The following is a 20,056-nucleotide window of genomic DNA, read 5'->3' on the forward strand; positions in this document are numbered from 1 at the left end:
TTTTACTCAAGGTTTGAGATCCTACCAAAGTTTCTTTTGTCTGTTTGTGAGCAAAAGCAATCTGATATAGTAGTAATGATTTCAAAATAATCATTATTATTGGCAAACTATTTTTTATTGTGAGGCACAAGTGTATATATATATATATATATATATAATATATATTATTATTTTTTATTGAAGCACTTAATCAAAAGTTGATTCATTCACAGCTTATTGGACCCAATGTAGTTTAAAACCCATTTACAGTGTTGTGTAGAAAAAATAATTTAAAAATACATAAGGAAAACACTGAACTCCAATGCTCATAGTCGTATGCAGGTTATCTGGCTCAAACAATGCAAATCTAGTTGCAAAATAACAGCATTAACTATGGTGAAAATGAACTCCAAAAAAAAAAAAAAAAAATTACTTAGTGCAAATGAATAGCTATTAATAAAAACTATTTAGAGGCACTTTAGAATATTTTCTGAAAGATCCAATCCACAATTACACAAACAGGACTGTGTTGCTCGAAGTACAAGAGGGAACTGGCATTCAAAATAGAATGAAATAGCATTGTGACTATGTACTTCCACTTGTTAGTTTCCATTTAAACTGGTTTTCCGTGATAATGGTAAATTGCATTTTCCATAAAAGAGCATCACTTGCTTCAACTTTTATCTATTTACTGATAGTAACATCATATACTCATAAATAAAACCCACCTGCAAAGGCACTGATGCACATGAGAGTGACATGTGCTTTAACGCTGAACTTAACCATATCAAACTCTTCACCAAACCTTCTGCCCATGGTTGTCGTCCCAAACACGCCATTCAATTTCAGGTAGAATTTGCTTTCCTTTGGCTGATTTAGGATTGTGTTGTATTTGTGCTACCGCATAACAAATCCCAAGAAAAAAAATGGTGAATCAGTTCTTCGATCAATAGTAAAGGGAACACCAACGCTTTCAAACCACAGATCAAGAGAAAAAAGCAGCGATGAATCTAGATCTTCGTTTGTTTGATGTCTGTGTTATCTGACGTCTCATTGTTTTCATTCGCCAAATTGTCTTTGGTCGTCATTTCAAGCGCTTTCTTTTTCTTATCTTCTGGCTCAAGTTCCATAAATTTAGCCTCAATTTCCCTCGGGTCCATATAGGTGTAGAAGTAAGCCATGACCGCAAAGATGATACTCACGGCCACCAGGAGAGATGCGAACAGCAAGTATTCTGTCCACTGCAACAACACATAAACACCGATGAGCTTGTAGCAATACGGATGCCAGCAGTGACATTTGACTAGGATTTCATCAAAAAAAATACAGCAGTTCATATGGTATACCTGTTCAGGAAGTGAGCCTGCCTCAGCCACGATAAGCACAACGATGTTCCCCACTGCAATAGTCAACAGCCAACCAGCCTGGAGGACTGCCTTCATATTGCTTGGTGCCTAAAAGGTAACACAGCCAAATTATGAGAGAATTATAAATAAATAAAAGAGTTAATCTGAATTGTTCTGAATGTCGAATTCCAGAGAGCACACCACACCTGTGAATAGGAGAAGTCCAGGCCGGTGACAGAGAAGACCACTTCTCCACAGGTCATCAAAAAGTACTGAATGACCTGCCAGGCCAGGTGGATGCTGTTCGGTTCAACATCCTGTATTGCTTTAATGCTCTCGGTACACTGCACACACATTCAGACAGAATTATTTGTGATTTGCACTTTTGAGAAGGGTAACAAACCAAACCATCGCTAGATTTGCTAACTAGCTGCTAGGTCTAGTAGTACGTAGTAGGTGGATTGAAACGTTTTTTATTAGAAGAAACTGGGAGTATTCATATTTTGATCCCAGAATATATAAGACTCTGATTGAGATACATATATGTAAAAAACAAAAACAAAAAAAGTAAATTTTTAGACAACATTGAGATACATGTATGCGTAAAAAAAAAAAAGATATTTTATATAATGATAAATGACATTTGACTTTAGTTTGCATCTTACGTTTAAATTTAGTTGAAATATTTTAATATTAATATTACTTCAGTCAGTCGATTTAAAAAAAAAAAAAAAAAAAACCCGAATTAATCACATTTATTTCTGAAATTAATCACTTTATAATTATAATTTTTAATCACTGAAATTAATTATAATTTTAACATTATAAGTTTGCTGAGGCCCTCTAGTGGGCCCCTGACCCCTGCTTGACTAATGGTGTAAAGGGATGACATACCGTCATCTGTGGAACAAAAAAGATGATATTTTTTGGGGAAAACGGTTTTATATTTTATTTATAATGTGTGTGTGTGTGTGTATATATATATATATATATATATAAAATATTGTTTTATTTTTTTTTTTGTCTATTAAAATGAAACTGCTCTGGACCCCACTGACTTTCATTTCATTGCCAAAAATAGTTGAAACACTTCAAAATATCTTTTTTTTTTTTTTTTAGTTCTTTTGAGGAATAAAATTGCATGCAGGTTTGGAAAAACATGTGTGCAAGTAAATGATGAGCATATAAGATGAACTGTTTCTAGTTCTAACTGTTCTTAATAGTGCTCATACTATAATCTGTGACTGTAAAAACATGACTTACAGATTCTCCAAAACTAAAGTTGCTTGGGATGAGGACTGTGTAGGAGCTTCCGAAGCCCAGTTGCAGGATGTAGTGGCACGTCTGTCCTCCTTCATTCACAATAGTAAAATTGACTCTGGGAAGGGGGATATCAAACCAAATCAGTGTAGAAAAGCAGCCTAGCAATGGGTTTGCAGTGTATTTGAATCTGTACAAACAGCTATCATGTATATGCATATGTATATATATATTAGTAACTGTAATACAGAATACATAAAACACAACACATACTTGCCGTGGGAAACATTGAGGTAGCCTGATCCTTGTAAGGGAGCGATGGGACCCAGATTATCAGATTTTATTGTGAAGTTCAGATGAGACCTAAATCCATTCACAAACCTACAACAAACATATGTTTGCTGTTAATCAATTTGAATAGGTATTCCACTTTCAAAACATTTCTTCCAATACAATTTGAAAAGAATATTCAAAAAATAATTCAGAAATGCACTAACCTGATCGCATTCATGCCTTGATTCGGTTTCTCAGTTATGTCATTGAGCTGTAAACAAAACACTTAATCAGAACACACTCAACCATTACAGTAATAATTACTGTATCCGCATGACATTAACAGTATCAAAACAATCGAAACATTGTTTAATTAAATACCAGGATTTCAAAAAAATGAATGTAGCACTCACAGTCTGTCGTATTCCATCAGTATTTATCAAAACCGTGTGCCTTGTTTCCTTCTGGAAATAAGCTGTAGTGTTTTTTCCTCCAGCAGAGATTGTAACGTTCTCGGTGTCAAGCGTCATATATTCATTAGAAGACTGGGGGAGCAAAACAACATAAAAGAATTTGTGAGATGATTATGTACAGTTTACATAGAGCACATATACATAATGTTTCCTCAACTACAAGCATTTGTATGTCCTAGGGATTGATGTTTAAGAAAATTTTAATGAAAAAGTTAAAAGTGCCCCAAATAAAGTTTTTTTCACAAGTTAGTGTGCTTGGTTACTAACAAGGCAAGATTTCAAAAAATTATGCACAATGTGTGCAATGTTAATTAATCATGTTTTTAGAATACATAAATGTTAACTATCAAATTAACCACCTAAGATAAACAACACATGACATTGCACCGTGTCATTATTTATTTAATAAAAATAAAGGCAAAATGGAAAAGTCATGTGTGACAAAGTTAGAACACCCTTACTGTTAACAGAAAATTATTACTTCAAGTTATTGCTGCTAAAAGTGGATGTTGTGTGTGTGTGTGTGTGTATATATATATATATATATATATATATATATATATATATATATATATATATATATATATATATATGATATTTTTCCTTTGATGTATTGTTTGCATATACACTATTAGACATAATAGTGGTTGATTTAAAAAAATACTAGTAAGATTGTAAAACTTTTTTTTGAGTAAATGTTTCCGAGTCCATAGTGCCAAAAATGTCCATAATTTAAGAGACACCCATTTGTTACTTTCTTTTAATTATGGTTTTCCAACTCTTTCAAAAACTGTTTGATTAAGTTGGATGTGCCATTGTGTGAACTTACATCAAATCCAGGAACAGCAAAAGGTTCTTGCCCCCCCACTACAACCGGCAGTGATGTGTTCTCCAAGTTGAGGAACTTCACCTGGGCTTGAGAGCTCGATGGGAAGTTGGGCATTGTTTGCTGTTGGATTACAAGACAGGCATGACAGAAACATGTTTGAGAATGTACAATATATCAATATATCAATTGTCATTGTGACAATTATTGTACCAGAAAGCTAAGAGCATAAAGCAAGCCACTAAGCATGCTGTACCAATAACAATCTAAAAGAAGCATCAGGTTTTGTTTCTCAGACGTCATTGCAACATATCTACTAGACTGCTAGCTATCTGTTACTCACGTCAATTTGAATCTGTAAAAGAGCAGCAGCCACAAATGCTAATGCAGCCAGCAGCATGCCAACAGTCATCCTCCGCAGGGGCCTGGGAAACACCGCACACACACACACACACACACACACGCAAAATCACAGTCAAATAACATGTCATGTTTCAAAATCACAAAGGCAAATTCAGTAAACATTATCCAGCACTTACGTGAAGTTAATATGGCACTTCTTGATGAGTGGATACACTGCAGAGTCCATGATCGGCACCATCATCACAATCAGTATGGGGTTCACAATCTGCACCAGAACGTAAATAATGAGTACAAATGCACCGTATGTTCACTACAATGTACAATATTATCATCACATATTGTCCCAATCATTTCATATCCTGTTAATCATAGTAAAACCCAAGTATGGACACACAAAGCAAACCGTGTAGTATAAATCATTCTCACCTGCATTTGATCTGGCTGAATTATAAACGATCCCTATGACGAGAGAGAGAAAGAAAGAAGTGATATACCATAGAAAATATGACAACATAACTAGACAGATATATGTACATTTGGTAGTTTTCTTCAAAAAGTTGAAATGCATTTCTTTTTTACTTACAAAGTTACCATCCATAGTGGTGGCTTGAAGAGTCCAACGAGAGCCCTGGAAAGACAACAAAACTCTCATTTAACATCAAGCCCAAAAACAGACGAGTGTTTGTGCAAGAATGGACATTTGATTATGGCAAGTGTAGCATCATTGTGTTTCTACACTGACCTGCTGGTCAAATAAGGCCCAGAACATTGGCAGAGGGATATAGAGGAACAGAACCTTCAACACCATCTTCACCTGAGCAATCAGGAGTTTCTGTAAAAAGACAATGTCTGTGAACTTATTGCATTGAAGAGTTAATTGGTGCATATTTAAAACATTTAATCATGATGGTTTATGTAACATACATCATATTTCTCTTCCGCCCAGTCCATCCAGTGCTGTCTCTTGGGGTATTGCTTACTGCGGTGATTGAAACGGTTCTTAACTGCAAACTGTAGAAGATAAAAGAAAACAATCATGCAATTAGACTTTTCCACATGACTTGATGTTACCAAAGCAATTACATATAAACCATAACAGTTCATATATATGAAGAAGTGCACATACGTTAATGGAGTTACAGTGCTTAACAAAAGCACACTATCTCAGCTTAAGGTGAACTATGTATTTATTTTTTATTGCTGAAATCAAGAACATACAAAATATCCACATAATACTTGAACAGACAACAACAAAATAAAACAGTAAAAAAAATACACTAAATAAATAAATAAATAATGAAAGGAAAAATAATAATAATCTCATTGACCTAATGTTTGGCATTTACTGCTGGCGGTGACGTAATTATAATATTTGCATACTACATTTTGATTGTTTATCAAACAAGCAAGTTACACTGTCTTTTAATGGAAAGTGAACTGTAATTGAGGAGTCTCATTTTATCTCTCCCTGTTTCCAAAAACGAAACTCTGTTTCTCTGTTTCTGAAACATAATTTTGTCGGTGCTCTTACTCCAATGCATTTCATGACTCGCAGCAGGATGTTGCCTTTGGGGGATTCCACAATGTACATTTTGTGGCCTGCGATGAACACAACTGCAGAGAGAAGAATAACCTCAGTGGATCACGGCTGCCATCGAGTGGTCATACAAGGTATTGCACATGTCAAAATAAATACAAGTAGCACGAATCTGCTTTAACTTACTGAGGGCAACCACCATGAGAGCTGCAGGGACCCCGAACGCCAGCGGGAAACAACTTTTCTTTGAGTAGATACCACACTCATGAGCTAACAAATACACACAAAGACAAGACGTATTGTTCATAAGCATATTTACCAATCTACCATGCATTACCAACAAAAGTAAAAGATGTGGTTACACTTGATTTTAAGGTGTGCTTGTTACAGTGTAATTATACATTTAAGTACTGAGTAATATTGATTAACTACATGTACTTACTATATGGTTAGGGTTACTTGCATGTAGCCTAATTATGCATCATTTATTGTTATTACAATAGTAAGTACATGTAACATGTAGCAAGAACACCTTGAAACAAAGCGTTACCAAAGATGCTATTCAGATTGTAATTACTGTAAATACACACCTCTCAGGATGGGTGTGATGAGAGTGGAGAGAAGACTGCCAGCGTTAATGGACAGATAAAATATGGAAAAGAAAGTACTTCTTTGTTTTTCCTGAAATAAAATAAAATAATTATTAATATCATGTATATACACTACTATTCAAACATATGGGGTAAGTCATTTTTTAAATTATTTATTATTACTCTTTTTTTTTTTTTATCATTTATTACAATATTATTACATTTTAAAGTAATGGCTTCAATTTTAATTGATTCTATTTGATTGATTAAGTTGAATTTTCAGTCTTTAGTGTCTTACGATCCTTCAGAAATCTTTCTAATATGCTGATTTGGTGCTTAAGAAACATTTCTTCTTATTATTAGTACTGAAAACATTTTTTTAAGGATGAATTTTAATCAATTTAATCCATTCTTGCTGAAGAAAGTATTATTTCTTTTAAACGACAATAAAATATTTTGTGAACCTGTGTATACCATCATAAAAATATAACTTTAGGATTTTAAGCCAATATGATAGTATCACTTGTTCAGTTCCTCAGAAGTTTCTACTGGCTAGAAACATGGAAAAAAATGTTACAATATGAGGAATGCTGACTTTACCCTAATAGAAACACCAGCATTCCTCATATTGTAACATTCGGCCTAAAATATGCATATTTCACGCTTTGACCATTGGCCTTTAGACTTTATATCTTTGTGGCAGGGGTGGAGGGGGTGTAGGAGCCTACAAATCACTAGTATCTCTATTTGCATCTCTATTTATAATTTGCTAATCTCTAAGTATCTCTATTTGTTCATCTCTAACACTAAATAGCAGAGACTTACCCTTGAACTGATAACAGCTGATTTACACGCACAACAAGAATGTGCTTGAATTCAGTTCATCCTCTGTGTGTGTGTGTGTGTGTGTGTGTGTGTAAGGGTCCACATGCCTGATGGTCTTCAAACTGATCTCCTCCAAACGCCGCCACACAGGGTTTAATACCTCCAGTTCCCAAGGCAATGAGCATGAGTCCCAGCATGGACATGGCACTAAAATAAAAGAGAGGAAATTAAAATTCACACCAAATAATGTGATAGAAATCACATAATAACAATGTCAGTACATTTAAAATGATTGCTGTAAGTAGAACCTAATAAAGAGCATGCTACTTTTAACTTAATATGTCATTTGGGTTGTTTACAATAATATAATAACCAAGCATATTCCAAGCAGTAACTCACATATGGAAGGTCATGTTGTCAGGTGTACCATCTTTGTTGGTATCTGTGATGTCATGGATGGTACTGATAGCCAAGATCACCTGGCCGATGGTGTAGACTATGGACAGATACACGATAGTCCTGCGAAAAGTGGAGAATGGAGGTAGTGTTTATACACGTATGTATTGTAGTAGAAAAAAAAATCATAATTTAATGTTGTTGAACTAAGCCTTTTGACTGTGTGACAGTTTATTTAGTACAAGTGTATAAACTGGGGTCCGGTGACCGCCGGGAGGCCACAAGGGGGTGCTCGGGGTCCAAAAAAAGAATTCAGGGGGAAAAAGTTATTGAAAAAAAGGTTTGGATCAGTATTTATTGTGAAAAGCAAAAGGCAAATAAAATTGAGTTATTAATGATAATCTTCAATTTATATTTTCTTAAAAAATATTTTAATGATCGTTTTAAAATAAATGTAAATTACTGCATTTTTAATATCACACTTATTAATTAATTAATTATTCATTTATCTCAAAATGGGTTTTAAAATAATCACATTACTGTTCAAAAGTTTTGGAAAGGTTTGGAACAAAGTTGCTTATGCTCATTTATTTGATGAAAAAATATAGTAAATAATACTGTAATATTGTGAAATATAATTACAATTTAAAATAACTGTTTTCTATTTTAATATATATTTTTAAATGTCATTTCAGCTACCATTACTCCAGTCTTCAGTGTCACATGATCTATTCTAATATGCTGATTTGGTGCTCAAGAAACATTATCATCAAAGCACAGCAGTAGTGCCGCATAGCATTTATGTGGAAACTACGGTTCCTTTTTTTAACAGTAGTGTAGCTGACTTTATCACATATCGCATATACAGTATATATATCGCATGTATTCCTAGTATAGTTAATAGTATGTTATTATGAATATTTTCCAAGCCCTAAAACTCACTTGAACTTGCCCAGCCATGAGTCTGCAATGATGGCCCCCAGGATGGGTGTTAGGTAGCACAGAGCCACGAATGTGTGGTAGATGGTCGTGGAAAAATCATTGTCCCAACCGATAAAATACTTGAAGTACAGCACCAGCACCGCTGTGACACAGAGACAGGAAAGAAGAGCACAGCAAGAGATGATTGACACGTATTAAGAAGGAAAGAACGGTAAATACTGATCTATGTGGATAAACAAGTAAAACAGAGCAAAAAGTGCACTTTATTTCATGTGTGTGCATGTGTTTGGTCTCACTTTTCATGCCATAGTAGGAGAATCGCTCACAGAACTCATTCACCACAATGAAAAATATGCTGATAGGATATCCCAAGCAACTTGGCTACAACAACAACAACAACAAAAAAAATCACAGCTCAATTAAAATATTTCCTAATAACTTGTTTTTTGACACATTTTTATACTATAAAAAAACAGTGCTTACTAATTGTGCTGACATATATTTATTGTACAATTAAAAATAAATGATTAAATTTAACAAAATAAAAATAGTAATTCTGTGCGCAACTAGCACAGAATTAAAAGTCTTACACTATTCTTGGTCTTCTTTGTCCTTTGTTCCTCTTTGTCTGCAAAAATGAAGTGAAATGTCATTAAAATAGCTCAACTTACTGAATTCAAATGCTATTTCAAACATTTGTAACATTTATGAACAATTTGTGCATTGCCCTGTATAAGCAAAGAACACACTCATTCAGTCTCCATGTACAAACCCAGAGTTAACAGGGATAATTATTATTATATTGTTCCATATCAACATCCAGGTTTACTCACCTGCCATGATGACTTCTTTGCCTGAGGCTGTCTTCTAGTCCTCTCGTAGAGAATATCCTTTAGTACAGAGATGCACACTCACACTTATTCACACACACTCGCACACCACCCGAGATAGACAGAGCTGTAATCTGAGAGAGACCGGTAACAGGGTTTTATAGACTCTGGACAGTAAAATGTATCCTTGGCCACCATTGGGTTAAAATGAGATTGACGTACAGTTGTGTTCAAAATAATAGCAGTCCAACATCACTAACCAGATCAATCGCTGTTTTTGGTAGAAATTATATTTCTACATGGCAAATATTTTACTACTAGGTGTGGTAGAGTAATAGAAAACCAACAGTCATGACATGCATGCTGTTGATTCTGTGTAATTGAATCGTTAATTTAAAAGGGTATATAAATCATTCTGTGAAAAAACTGGTGTCAAACTAGTGGCCCTTATTTAAGGACGAAGGCAGCAAATGTTGTATTGTGCATTTCTCTCTGAAAATCTGCGTAAAATGGGTCGTTCCAGACATTGTTCAAAAGAATAGCGTACTTTGATTAAAAAGTTGATTAGAGAGGGGAAAACATAAAGAAGTGCAGAAAATTATAGGATGCTCAGCTAAAATGATATGAAATGCTTTAAAATGGCAACCAAAACCAGAAAGATGTGGGAAAAAAACTGAAAACTACCATTCAAATGCATCGAAGAATAGCCAAAATGGCAAAGACTCAGCCAGTGATCAGCTCCAGGGTGATCAAAGAAAGTCTAAAGTTACCTGTGAGTAGTGTAACAATTAGAAGATGCCTGTGTGAAGCCAAGCTATCCCCCCGCAAAGTCCCATTGTTGAAAAAATGAAGAGGTTACAATTTGCCAAAGAACACATTGACTGGCCTAAAGAGAAACGGCGCAATATTTTGTGGACTGATGAAGCAAGATTCTTCTTTTTGGGTCTAGGGGCCGCACAGTTTGTGAGACGACCCCCAAACACTGAATTCAAGCCACAGTGCACTGTGAAGACAGTGAAGCATCTGTAAAAAAAACTTAAAATTTTAAGGCAACCAACTTCAGCAGATTTTTGAGTTTTCTCAACTTGTCGTTTTAAGTTTATACAACAAAAATTTAAGAATCTCCCACAAAACTAAGTTGAGCAAACTCAAAAATCAGCTGAAGCTGGTAAAAAATTTTATTATTTTTTTTACAGTGTGGTGGCACAAGCATCATGATATGGGCATGTTTCTCATACTACGTGTTGGGCCTATTTATCGCATTCCAGTGATCATGGATCAGTCTAAGTACATTAAAATACTTAAAGAGGTTATGTTGCCTTATACCAAAGAGGAAATGCCCTGGAAATGGGTGTTTCAACAAGACAACGACCCCAAACACACCAGTAAGCGAGCAGCATCTTGGTTCCAGACCAATACTATGGAGTGGCCGGCACCATATCTACAGAGCTTAATCCAATAGAAAACTTGTGGGGTGACATCAAAAATGCTGTTTCTGAGGCAACACCAAGAAATGCAGAGGAATTGTGGTATGTAGTGCAATCGTCCTGGGCTGGAATACCTGGTGCCAGACTCCATGCAACACAGATGTGAAGCAGTTCTCAGAAACCATGGTTAGACAACTAAATGTTAGTTCAGTCATTCACAAGAAAGCTAAATCTTCAAGCATTTTTCAGTTTATACAGTAAATGTTTGACTTTGTAAAGAAAAATGCAGACACTGCTATTTTTTAGAACAGCCTAATATTCCCTTTTCTTCACTTTCTGTAAAGTAATAAAAAATGTACAAAATTTTTCATGTTTTGATGTTTTGATGCATTTGTGTGTATTGAAGTAAAAGTTATTATAAGGATTTTGAGCTTTACTCGCTTTTTTAAACACACTGCTATTATTTTGAACACAACTGTAGATGTTTATGACAGTGCTTGTGACTGTGTGTGTGCGTATGAGTCGGTGCAATTTAGTTGTTTATCGCAGTCTTATCAATTTATACTTGAGAAATTACTGTATGTGAACGTTTGGCCTTTGTAATAAGATAGGCAAGTTACTGAATAATTAATGTATTAATTATCTCATCATTCAAAAAAGTGCAAAATGATAAATCAAAGATTTAAACACAAATAAATTTATTCTTATAAAAACTTGTCTTTGAAAGTATTTGAAAACTATTTCAAGTCACTTTTCTGGTGTTAGAATGATTAATGGTTAGATAAAATCCTATATTTATCTTACAAACCAATAAAATATAAATTATGTTGAATGGTAAATGGAAGTTGATTTAATATAATGATTAACTTTCATAGCTGAAAATGCTGGCTGAAAGAATGTTGATTAGATATGCTAGATAATGTTGGAACTTCAAAACATCGCACATCATATGACTGTACTAAATAACCCTAATAACACCATTTATTACCCTGTCCAGATATAACTCCATAACACAGCCAAACGCAGCAACTGCATATATATATATATATATATATATATATATATATATATCATATTTATATATATATCGACTGTGAAGTCGGAGTGATGTGAACGACACTTTCACAAAGCACATTGTCTGCTGCCTCATGTTTACTTACTCAAACTGAAAAGCTGAAGTTTGGAGAGCTGTAATTCATTGGAAGAGAGAGGTAAACAAACTGCCCTCATCCACACAGAGATGTTGCTGCGATACAATGGCGACAGACAGTGGTGGAGAGGGCAGGGGGAGTACGGCGTGAGCGAGCGTGTGTGTAGATTGAGAGCAAGTCAGCAGGTTTTATTCAGAACGCACTTTCAAAACAAAACTGAATCTGATACTCAATATTGTCTATCTCGTCTAAATCATATATAATATATATGGTGATTTAAAATTGGCGGGATTCAGATATGAGAGCATAAATGATGGGCTGTATTTGCAATAGTGCTAAAGGCCTCATAATCTGAGGTAAAAAGAACGGATAGGATAAACTTTATTTGTCCCCAAAAGGAAATTTGTCTTGGGCAAAGTGCTACAGTGTTGTTCTGAACAAACAATCATAATAATAAATAAAACAATTAAGAGCATACATTAAAATACAACGATGTATAAGTATAAAATGTAAAATACTGTATGTACAGTGCAAAACACAGTAAAGTGCTATAGGTGCGTTGTTCTTGGTAGAATTCAGCAGTTTTATCGAGGCAGGAACAAATGAAAGCTTCAGTCTATTAGTTTGACACATTGGCATTCTCAGTCTGTTTCCAATGCAGTATGGTGGGCCATAAACCATACATTAAAAAGACCATAAATAGATGTCTTGTATAGATCAGGTATTAATGACCTTTACAAGGGTCTCGGTTGGTAAATAATAAAATTCACAGTAGTAGAGATAAAGTATGTTTAAGGGAAGCAACTGATAAGAATGAAAACCACATGAAAACTGATGTAAGATAATACATTTTATTCAGAGATTTTAGGGACATTAATATATTTCCAGAACAGATTATTTTAAATAAAAATACCCCCCATATCTAACCCTCGATATAAAACAATTTACATTTAAACAAACATAAACGGTTATAAAAATCCTTGTGTTTGTCTCTTTTGTCCATATATATTTAGATATTTCACATCTAGCCTTTTCACTTTGGCAAGAGATCTTCAGAAACCAAAACAGGACAAAGAAAGAGAATTATTGCACTCCGCTACAAAGAAACAGCAATTGTTTCTTGGCTTGTAATGAAAAAAAGGAAAAAACAAAATGATGGAAGAGTGGCTCAGGTGATCATGGGTATTTTGTACAGTAACGCTCAAACTTCCTGCTACACTGAAGCATAGTTATATTCTCTTCACTACTACTCAATGGACGGATGCTGCCTTAGACACAGGCCTCTCTTTTAGCACAGAGCAGCAAAAAACATACAGAATTGGGGAATATATGGAAAGATGAATTCATTAAAATGAAGGAATGTGAAAGTAAAAAGGCAGATTTTTCAAGTTGTTCTAGTTGTGTAGAAATAAAAGTGATAGTCTCCACAGGAAACACCTGTGAACGGAGGACTGGAGTGGATGAGAGAAGAACAAAAGCTACACGAGTCATATGGGAATAGTATGCGGACATTCCAAAGACCGGATACACCTGCTCTATCCCAGTGTCCTGGATGCTGATTGATGGGCGATTCTTTCAGGAGTGTCGGACAATGAAATTCCATTCTTTCCTTGTTCTTTCGCTTTTGATGAATCTCAGTCTGTCTGTCCATCTCTCTGGCTGTGGGCAGGGTCAGATGTTTAAGGCCAGGGGTGAGAGTCACACAGAGGAGGCGGAGCTAGGCATGCCATGCAGGGTGGTGCCGCTGGGCGTGCCACTGATGGCATTGAAAATATGCAGCGAATCAGAAAGAGAGCTCTTGGTTCCGCCCTCCACAGCGGAGATCTAATGAAGAAGAAGAGCGCAGGGTGAGAAAAAACAGATCAAACTCACACTTGAACTGTACTGTATTGTTTTTCATGTATGATTAATTGTATGCATTATTACCATCCGATCTACAGAGGCCAGCACAAAAGAGAAAGAGAATGAGTATCGTGAATATTAAATATGAACCAAACATTCATGGTAACCTACAAGTGTACTGGCGGCCAAAAATTTGGAATAATTACGATTTTTCAATGTTTTTGAAAGAAGTCTCGTATGCTTACCAAGGCTACATTATTTGATCAAAAATACAGTAAAATATTTAATATTTTTAAGGCATATATTTTTATATTTTAAACTTAATATTTGACACATTACCATTCAAAAGTTTAAATAAAAATTCATACTTTTATTCGGCAAAGACACTTTAAATTTAACAAAAGTGACAGTAAAGTCATCCATATTGTTACAAAAAAAAAATCTATTTGAAAAATGCTGCTCAGTGAACTTTCTATTCTTCAAAGAATCCAGAAAAAGAGTCACAATTTTTTTTTTTTTTTAAATATTAGGCAACAAAAACTGTTTTAAACATTGGTAATAAGAATCATTCAGCAAATCAGCATATCAGAACTATTATGAAGGATTATGTTACGTTCTAAAATTCTAAAATTTAAATTACATTTTAAAATATATTAAAATGGAAAACAGTTCTTTTAATTTGTAATATTGTTTCATAATATTACTGTTGTTCCTGTATTTTTAATTCAGTAAATGCAGAGACTTGGTGAGACTTCTTTCAAAGGCATTTAAAAAAAAAATCGTAATTATTCCAATCCACTGCTAGTGTATTTCTGCATTACAGGCTTATTCAATTCAATTCAATTCAAGTTTATTTGTATAGCGCTTTTTACGATACAATCGTTGCAAAGCAGCTTTACAGGAAATTAAGTTTCTACTATATATATGCTTATGAGAAACAAGCTTTGCAATTTGCCACTGTATATGTGTATGGTTACCTGTTCATGCATGATGTGTGAAAGCTCTCTGGCCAGGTCTTTGTAACTGGCTTTCATCTCGTCATGATATTCCTGTTGGTCCTCCTTGATCAACCTTTCGTTCACAGCTAGAGCCTGTCCACATGCCTCAACAAACTGCCTGCATACACAAACACCATATACAGATAAGTAAGCAGGCGCTTGTGTGGAGAATTTAGAAGGCATTTCAAATGGTGTTTATGTACCTGAAGACCTCTTTAAGCTGTTTGACTTTGTTATCTGGGTATTTTTTGGCGCAGGCATCATCGAGGAAAGCTCTGGCATATGCAAGTGGCCCAGCATTGACCTGAAGAGAAAGAAGTATTTAAGAAATTTTTTACTGGTCAGTTTAAACCTGAGTGTGGGATGTAATGGCAAAAGTGTATTTGGGGGAAGGCTTATTGCTCTTGTGGGAATTAAATGGCTAAAAATGTCTCCATAAAAATAACTAAAAATGCAAAATCCAGGCAAAACTGCCCTACAATGAAGAAAGGAACTAAATAATGTCTTAAGTGAATTCTAAACATGCCGAACTTGGGGTGAAATTGTGGGTGTGAATCAACACAATTGCTTTGTTCCTAGTGTGGTACGCTGTTGTCTATTTTCTACTGACAGTGATTTTATTCTTAGATGTCACCAAGTTGTTGCATTATTAGTCTATAGAAGACGTTCCTACTGTTGAATGCCATAATATTTTTGGTGGGCTGCACATCTAGCTATAAATATTGTTTTTTACAATTATACACTACCATTTGAAAGTTTGGGGTCTATAAGATTTTTTAACATTTTTGAATGAATATATTCTACTATGTTCACCAAGGTTGAACATAAAATTGGAACAAAAATACTGGAAAAAGTCATATATTGTGTAATGTTATTATAATTAAAAATATATTTAAATCTATCTATATATATATATTATAGTAAAAAAAAAAAAAAACCATATATAATTTATTCCTGTGATGTCAAAGCTGAATTTTTCATTACTCTAGTATTCAAGAAGTCATTCTAATATGGTAATTCACTGCTCAAGAATAATTTCTTGTTACTTAGCAATTATTTTGGAAACCATGATACATTCACCGTAAAAAGTCATAAGTTAACTTTACTTAAAAAATTTTAGGAAACCTGTTGCCTTAAAATTTTTAAGTAAATGATAATTAAAATAATAAGTTAAGTGAATTGTCAAGTTCACTTAACTTTTTTTTTTTAATCATTATTTACTTAATAATATTAAGGCAATAGGTTTCCTAATTTTTTTTTAAGTTAAATCAACTTATCACTTTTTACAGTGTTGTATCTCAGGATTCTTTGATTAATAGAAGGTTCAAATGCATAGCATTTATTTGAAGCAGATTTTTGTGTAATATTACAAACGTCTTAGTGTCACATTTTAATAAAATAATGCATCCTTGCTGAATAAAGTCTTCTTTCATTTTTATTTCACAAAAAATAGGTAAAATAGGTGTTTTGCTAGTAAAAAAACAAATTAAATGTCACCATGACATAAGTTTCCATAAGTCTTCATGCCACTTAATTGTTTTTATTACTTTAGTTTGATTTTATTTTATAAAATAAGTTTTCATTTCATGTTGATTTTTATTTTATTTTATTATTTTATTTTATTTTATGTCTTTTCATTGGCTAACAGTTAAAAGTATCAGCATGTTGCTTATCTTTTGAATTTATATTCTAAAAAGCAAAACAATGGTGCATTTTAATCAAAATAAACTTTTCTACTGATAATTTTTAATACTGAATAAAATTAATTTATAATTGACATTTCACACAAATTTCTTAAGACATATCTTGAATATAATATTTGTTAAATTCATTGCAGTGCATTCTGGGACCAAATGGGACAGTGATTTGCCTAAAGAAAACAAAGTATCTTTGTCACAATGCCTAAAAATGCACACACATACACACACACACACACACACACACACACACCTGTACACTAATGCTTCCCTGCAGCTTAAGTTGCAGGCGGATCATGTCGACCTCACTGGTTGCACAAAGGGCTCTGAGTTCTGCCACCTTCCCGCTCATCTCATCTATGGCCACCTCGATGGGACTCAGGTCTGTGTGGTGCTGATACATCACCGCTATGCGCTTCTTTACATACGGGAAACAGTGTGTAGCTGAAACAGTGAGATAGGAGAAGACAGAGTAAATAAACATTAAGTGGATGCAGTAGTACATTCAGAGAAGAGGTGGCTAGAAGAACAAACACATTAAGGACCCATCTGAAATCTACTCATGTTTGTGCAGTAATCAGGATTTATGTTCCATGCGGATGGCACACCTTGAAACTGTGAAAAGTGGTTTATTTAGAACACATTCTCTAAGAAGGTCATTCTGCCTCAATGGCCAGATATGATCTGAAAATTTATCAGTGGATGAAGATCAGGGTTCAACTTTGAAATTTCCCGGTTGCTTTTACAACACTAGACAACACTTAATTTGAGACAAAGACAAGGATTAATTGTTTTTGAACACAAGAGCTCAAGATCAGGGTGTACAGTATTAATACAGGAAGTACAGACTAAAATGTAATCATTAAAGATTAGAGTTCAGGGAATAGCTGGGTAAATAAATGGATTACACCATATGGAGGCCAAGTACATTATGTTCATTAAATCTTGTTTCCCTGTGTACGGGTGCACTTATATGGTGAATGCAATAGACCATTAATTTAAGGAAGTTACAGATTAAGGATCAACATGTACACTACCATTCAAAAGTTTGGGGTCAGAGATTTCTTTCTTTCTTTTGTTCTTTCTTTCAAGGAATTGATGCATTAAATTGATCAAAAATGACAGTAAAGAAAAAAGCTATTCATCACTACTGAGATTCTCACACTAAATTAAGAAGCAAAATAAATTTTAAAAGAATATACATGTAGGTCCCACTATATATTAGTTGGCCTTAACTACTATGTACTTACATTTAATGATTTGGTACAATGCACTTATTGTGTACATACATGTTTTTACATTGTACTTATATTTTAAACATACCTGCATTTAATTACATCTGTAAATTAATTTCCGTACTTACATTTAGAATTACACTGTTGAGCCATCCCTTACACCGTAACCCACCCTTAAACCTACCCATACCACCAAACCTGTCCTTAACCTTACCCGTATCCCACCTCAATAGCAGCAGTGTTTTGCATTACAATATGAGCACAAAAAGTACATTGTACTTATTTTTTGATGTAAAGTTGGGCCTTAATTTTTAATATTATTTTACAATTTTACTATATTTTTTATCAAATATGTGCAGCTTTTGTGCACATGTAATGAAACTCAAACTGCTATCAAATCAATTAAAAAAAAAAAAAGAAGTAAAATTTCCAATTTCAAATAGTGTGTTTTAAAATCACTTTTGAAAATATATTAATAGGCTTATCTGTCTAACAAAACATTAAACTCTTTGCGAAAGTACGATGACCCATGCTGATCTAATTGCAGTTTCTATGTGCTATGAAATTAGGATTAGAATGTATTTTAGAATTGGTGATTGATTTATAGTATATGCATTTATGTGCATTTAAATTTGGAGTGTGCATAATAAGGATGATGATCCCATCAAATTAAAATTTCCCAGGCTAGCTAAAACAGCTAATGAAAACAGCATGTAGAAAAATACTGCACTACAGTCCTAGAAAGCCATCCTCACATCACTACAGGTGATCCAGTAGCATGGATGAGCACAGTTAGCTAACCATGCTAAAGTGGAAATGTAACTGGAACCATTCCTCACCATGATCAGAACCTTTCGGCCAGATGGCAGAAAAGCAGAGACACAAGGGTTTTATTGTTAACTGAAGTTTTGTAGTATAAAAACTGAAAGCTAAATGTTCACTTCTGTCAAGTGTGTTATTTGTATTCACAGCAGTAACTGTTCTGGGGTCAGTGATAGTGATCACTCACTGGTGAGCACCGTCCTTCGTTTACATTGTTCCTCGACCCCGCCGTGCCTCTTTCCTGACTCTGTGAATGGCGTCTCGAACACAAAGCGCCGAATGTTGTGGCTCCTCTCAAAGTCAGTCTTCCTCTCTTCCAGCTCCTTTTCCTCTAGATACGGCGTCACATGCGTCACTTGGATATAGGCAAACTTTGCCTCCAGATCTTTAGGGTTGACCTGAGACAGATGAGACGTGATACATTAGCATGGGAGGAGACCAGTAAAACGCTGATAAAACATGAATAAACAGAATTATTTTCTGTAAGTGCATTGGGGTTAAGGTTTGACTGCGAACTCCACATATCAGGAGGTCTGTTGTCAAAACTAATCTTATCTATGGTGTAATGCTCATCTCGTGTGTGTTTGTGAATACACTGTAAAACCGATTCTTGGATCAAGTAAATAATCATGATACAGCTCATCTATTATATCATATACTATATAACATATGCTCCAACAAGCATAGCAGGTGAGCTAGATTCATTTTTAGTGCGAATAGACCCACACCAAAATTTCCCTGCATACAAATGTGCTTAAATACTTCAAGTGCTTACATAGTTTGATTGTTTGCCAGTTTCATTTACACTGAAATTAAAAAAGTACACTATTGTCTTGTAATGTCATGATGAGTTTGTGCAAAATTAATGAAGTTGTTACCTTGTTTTTATTCATGTATCATATGTTGAGGTCTGTGTGTATTTCATGCATTTTTTTTTGTCTGACGAGTGTTCATGTGATCTGCATTCATTACAACACGTCACATGGTGGTATTATCAACAAGCACTTTGCTCTCTATGACATAAGCATTTGTCAAAGAAATGTACATTAGATGAGAGGTTTTCAAATATTTAAAAGCCACAGACTCTTATTTACAGTTTTTAAGAACTTTTCAACAGAGTTTGAAAACATGCATTACAGTGCATAATATTGAACAATTAGCTTCATTTTTTAAACAATTTTAGGTGATGACAACTTGACATTTTAAGCCATGCAAAGTGTGGGCTTCATTTTTAAAGTGATACT

At 34.3% G+C, this 20,056-nt stretch overlaps 2 protein-coding genes across 10 annotated transcripts in view; both read right to left on the bottom strand.

Annotated features, from left to right (window-relative positions):
• Positions 1-121: 121 nt before the first annotated feature.
• Positions 122-12,365, bottom strand: slc15a1b (solute carrier family 15 member 1b). Of its 4 annotated transcripts, none has more exons than XM_058778627.1 (24): positions 12,228-12,365; positions 9,644-9,700; positions 9,401-9,438; positions 9,107-9,191; positions 8,811-8,952; positions 7,872-7,991; positions 7,580-7,679; positions 6,648-6,738; positions 6,244-6,327; positions 6,052-6,134; positions 5,445-5,531; positions 5,263-5,352; positions 5,104-5,148; positions 4,947-4,979; positions 4,697-4,785; positions 4,501-4,582; positions 4,161-4,280; positions 3,272-3,403; positions 3,083-3,129; positions 2,859-2,966; positions 2,589-2,703; positions 1,532-1,669; positions 1,326-1,433; positions 122-1,220 (listed from the first exon to the last, which is right to left on the bottom strand). In XM_058778627.1, the coding sequence occupies exons 2-24, from the start codon at positions 9,648-9,650 to the stop codon at positions 990-992; spliced, it is 2,175 nt and encodes a 724-aa protein (XP_058634610.1). In that variant the 5' UTR covers positions 9,651-9,700; positions 12,228-12,365; the 3' UTR covers positions 122-989. The 4 variants fall into 4 exon arrangements, with proteins under 4 accessions (XP_058634610.1, XP_058634608.1, XP_058634611.1 ...); XM_058778625.1 differs by having other exon boundaries at positions 9,644-9,774; XM_058778628.1 differs by having other exon boundaries at positions 9,644-9,740; positions 12,228-12,245.
• A 1,234-nt stretch (positions 12,366-13,599) lies between these two features.
• The window catches only part of dock9b (dedicator of cytokinesis 9b), an 83,797-nt gene continuing 77,340 nt past the window's right edge, over positions 13,600-20,056 (bottom strand). For all 6 annotated transcript variants that reach the window (XM_058778620.1, XM_058778616.1, XM_058778615.1 and 3 more), the window contains 5 exons: positions 19,000-19,210; positions 17,009-17,199; positions 15,262-15,362; positions 15,038-15,176; positions 13,600-14,042 (listed from right to left, as the gene is read on the bottom strand). In XM_058778620.1, coding sequence (XP_058634603.1) covers positions 13,917-14,042; positions 15,038-15,176; positions 15,262-15,362; positions 17,009-17,199; positions 19,000-19,210 — 768 coding nt within the window. In that variant the 3' untranslated portion in view covers positions 13,600-13,916. The remainder of the gene's footprint in view (positions 14,043-15,037; positions 15,177-15,261; positions 15,363-17,008; positions 17,200-18,999; positions 19,211-20,056) is intronic.

The sequence above is a fragment of the Onychostoma macrolepis genome, chromosome 06, assembly GCF_012432095.1.
Source record: "Onychostoma macrolepis isolate SWU-2019 chromosome 06, ASM1243209v1, whole genome shotgun sequence".
Taxonomy (NCBI): domain Eukaryota; kingdom Metazoa; phylum Chordata; class Actinopteri; order Cypriniformes; family Cyprinidae; genus Onychostoma; species Onychostoma macrolepis.

What these genes read in the sequence shown, in the direction of transcription:
- slc15a1b (XM_058778627.1), bottom strand. An exon ending in CTCCTACTATGGCATGAAAA is followed by an intron (nt 8,953 to 9,106) that starts GTGAGACCAAAC and finishes TCTGTGTCACAG; the next exon opens with CGGTGCTGGTGCTGTACTTC. An exon ending in CTCAATGTTTCCCACGGCAA is followed by an intron (nt 2,704 to 2,858) that starts GTATGTGTTGTG and finishes CCCCCTTCCCAG; the next exon opens with AGTCAATTTTACTATTGTGA.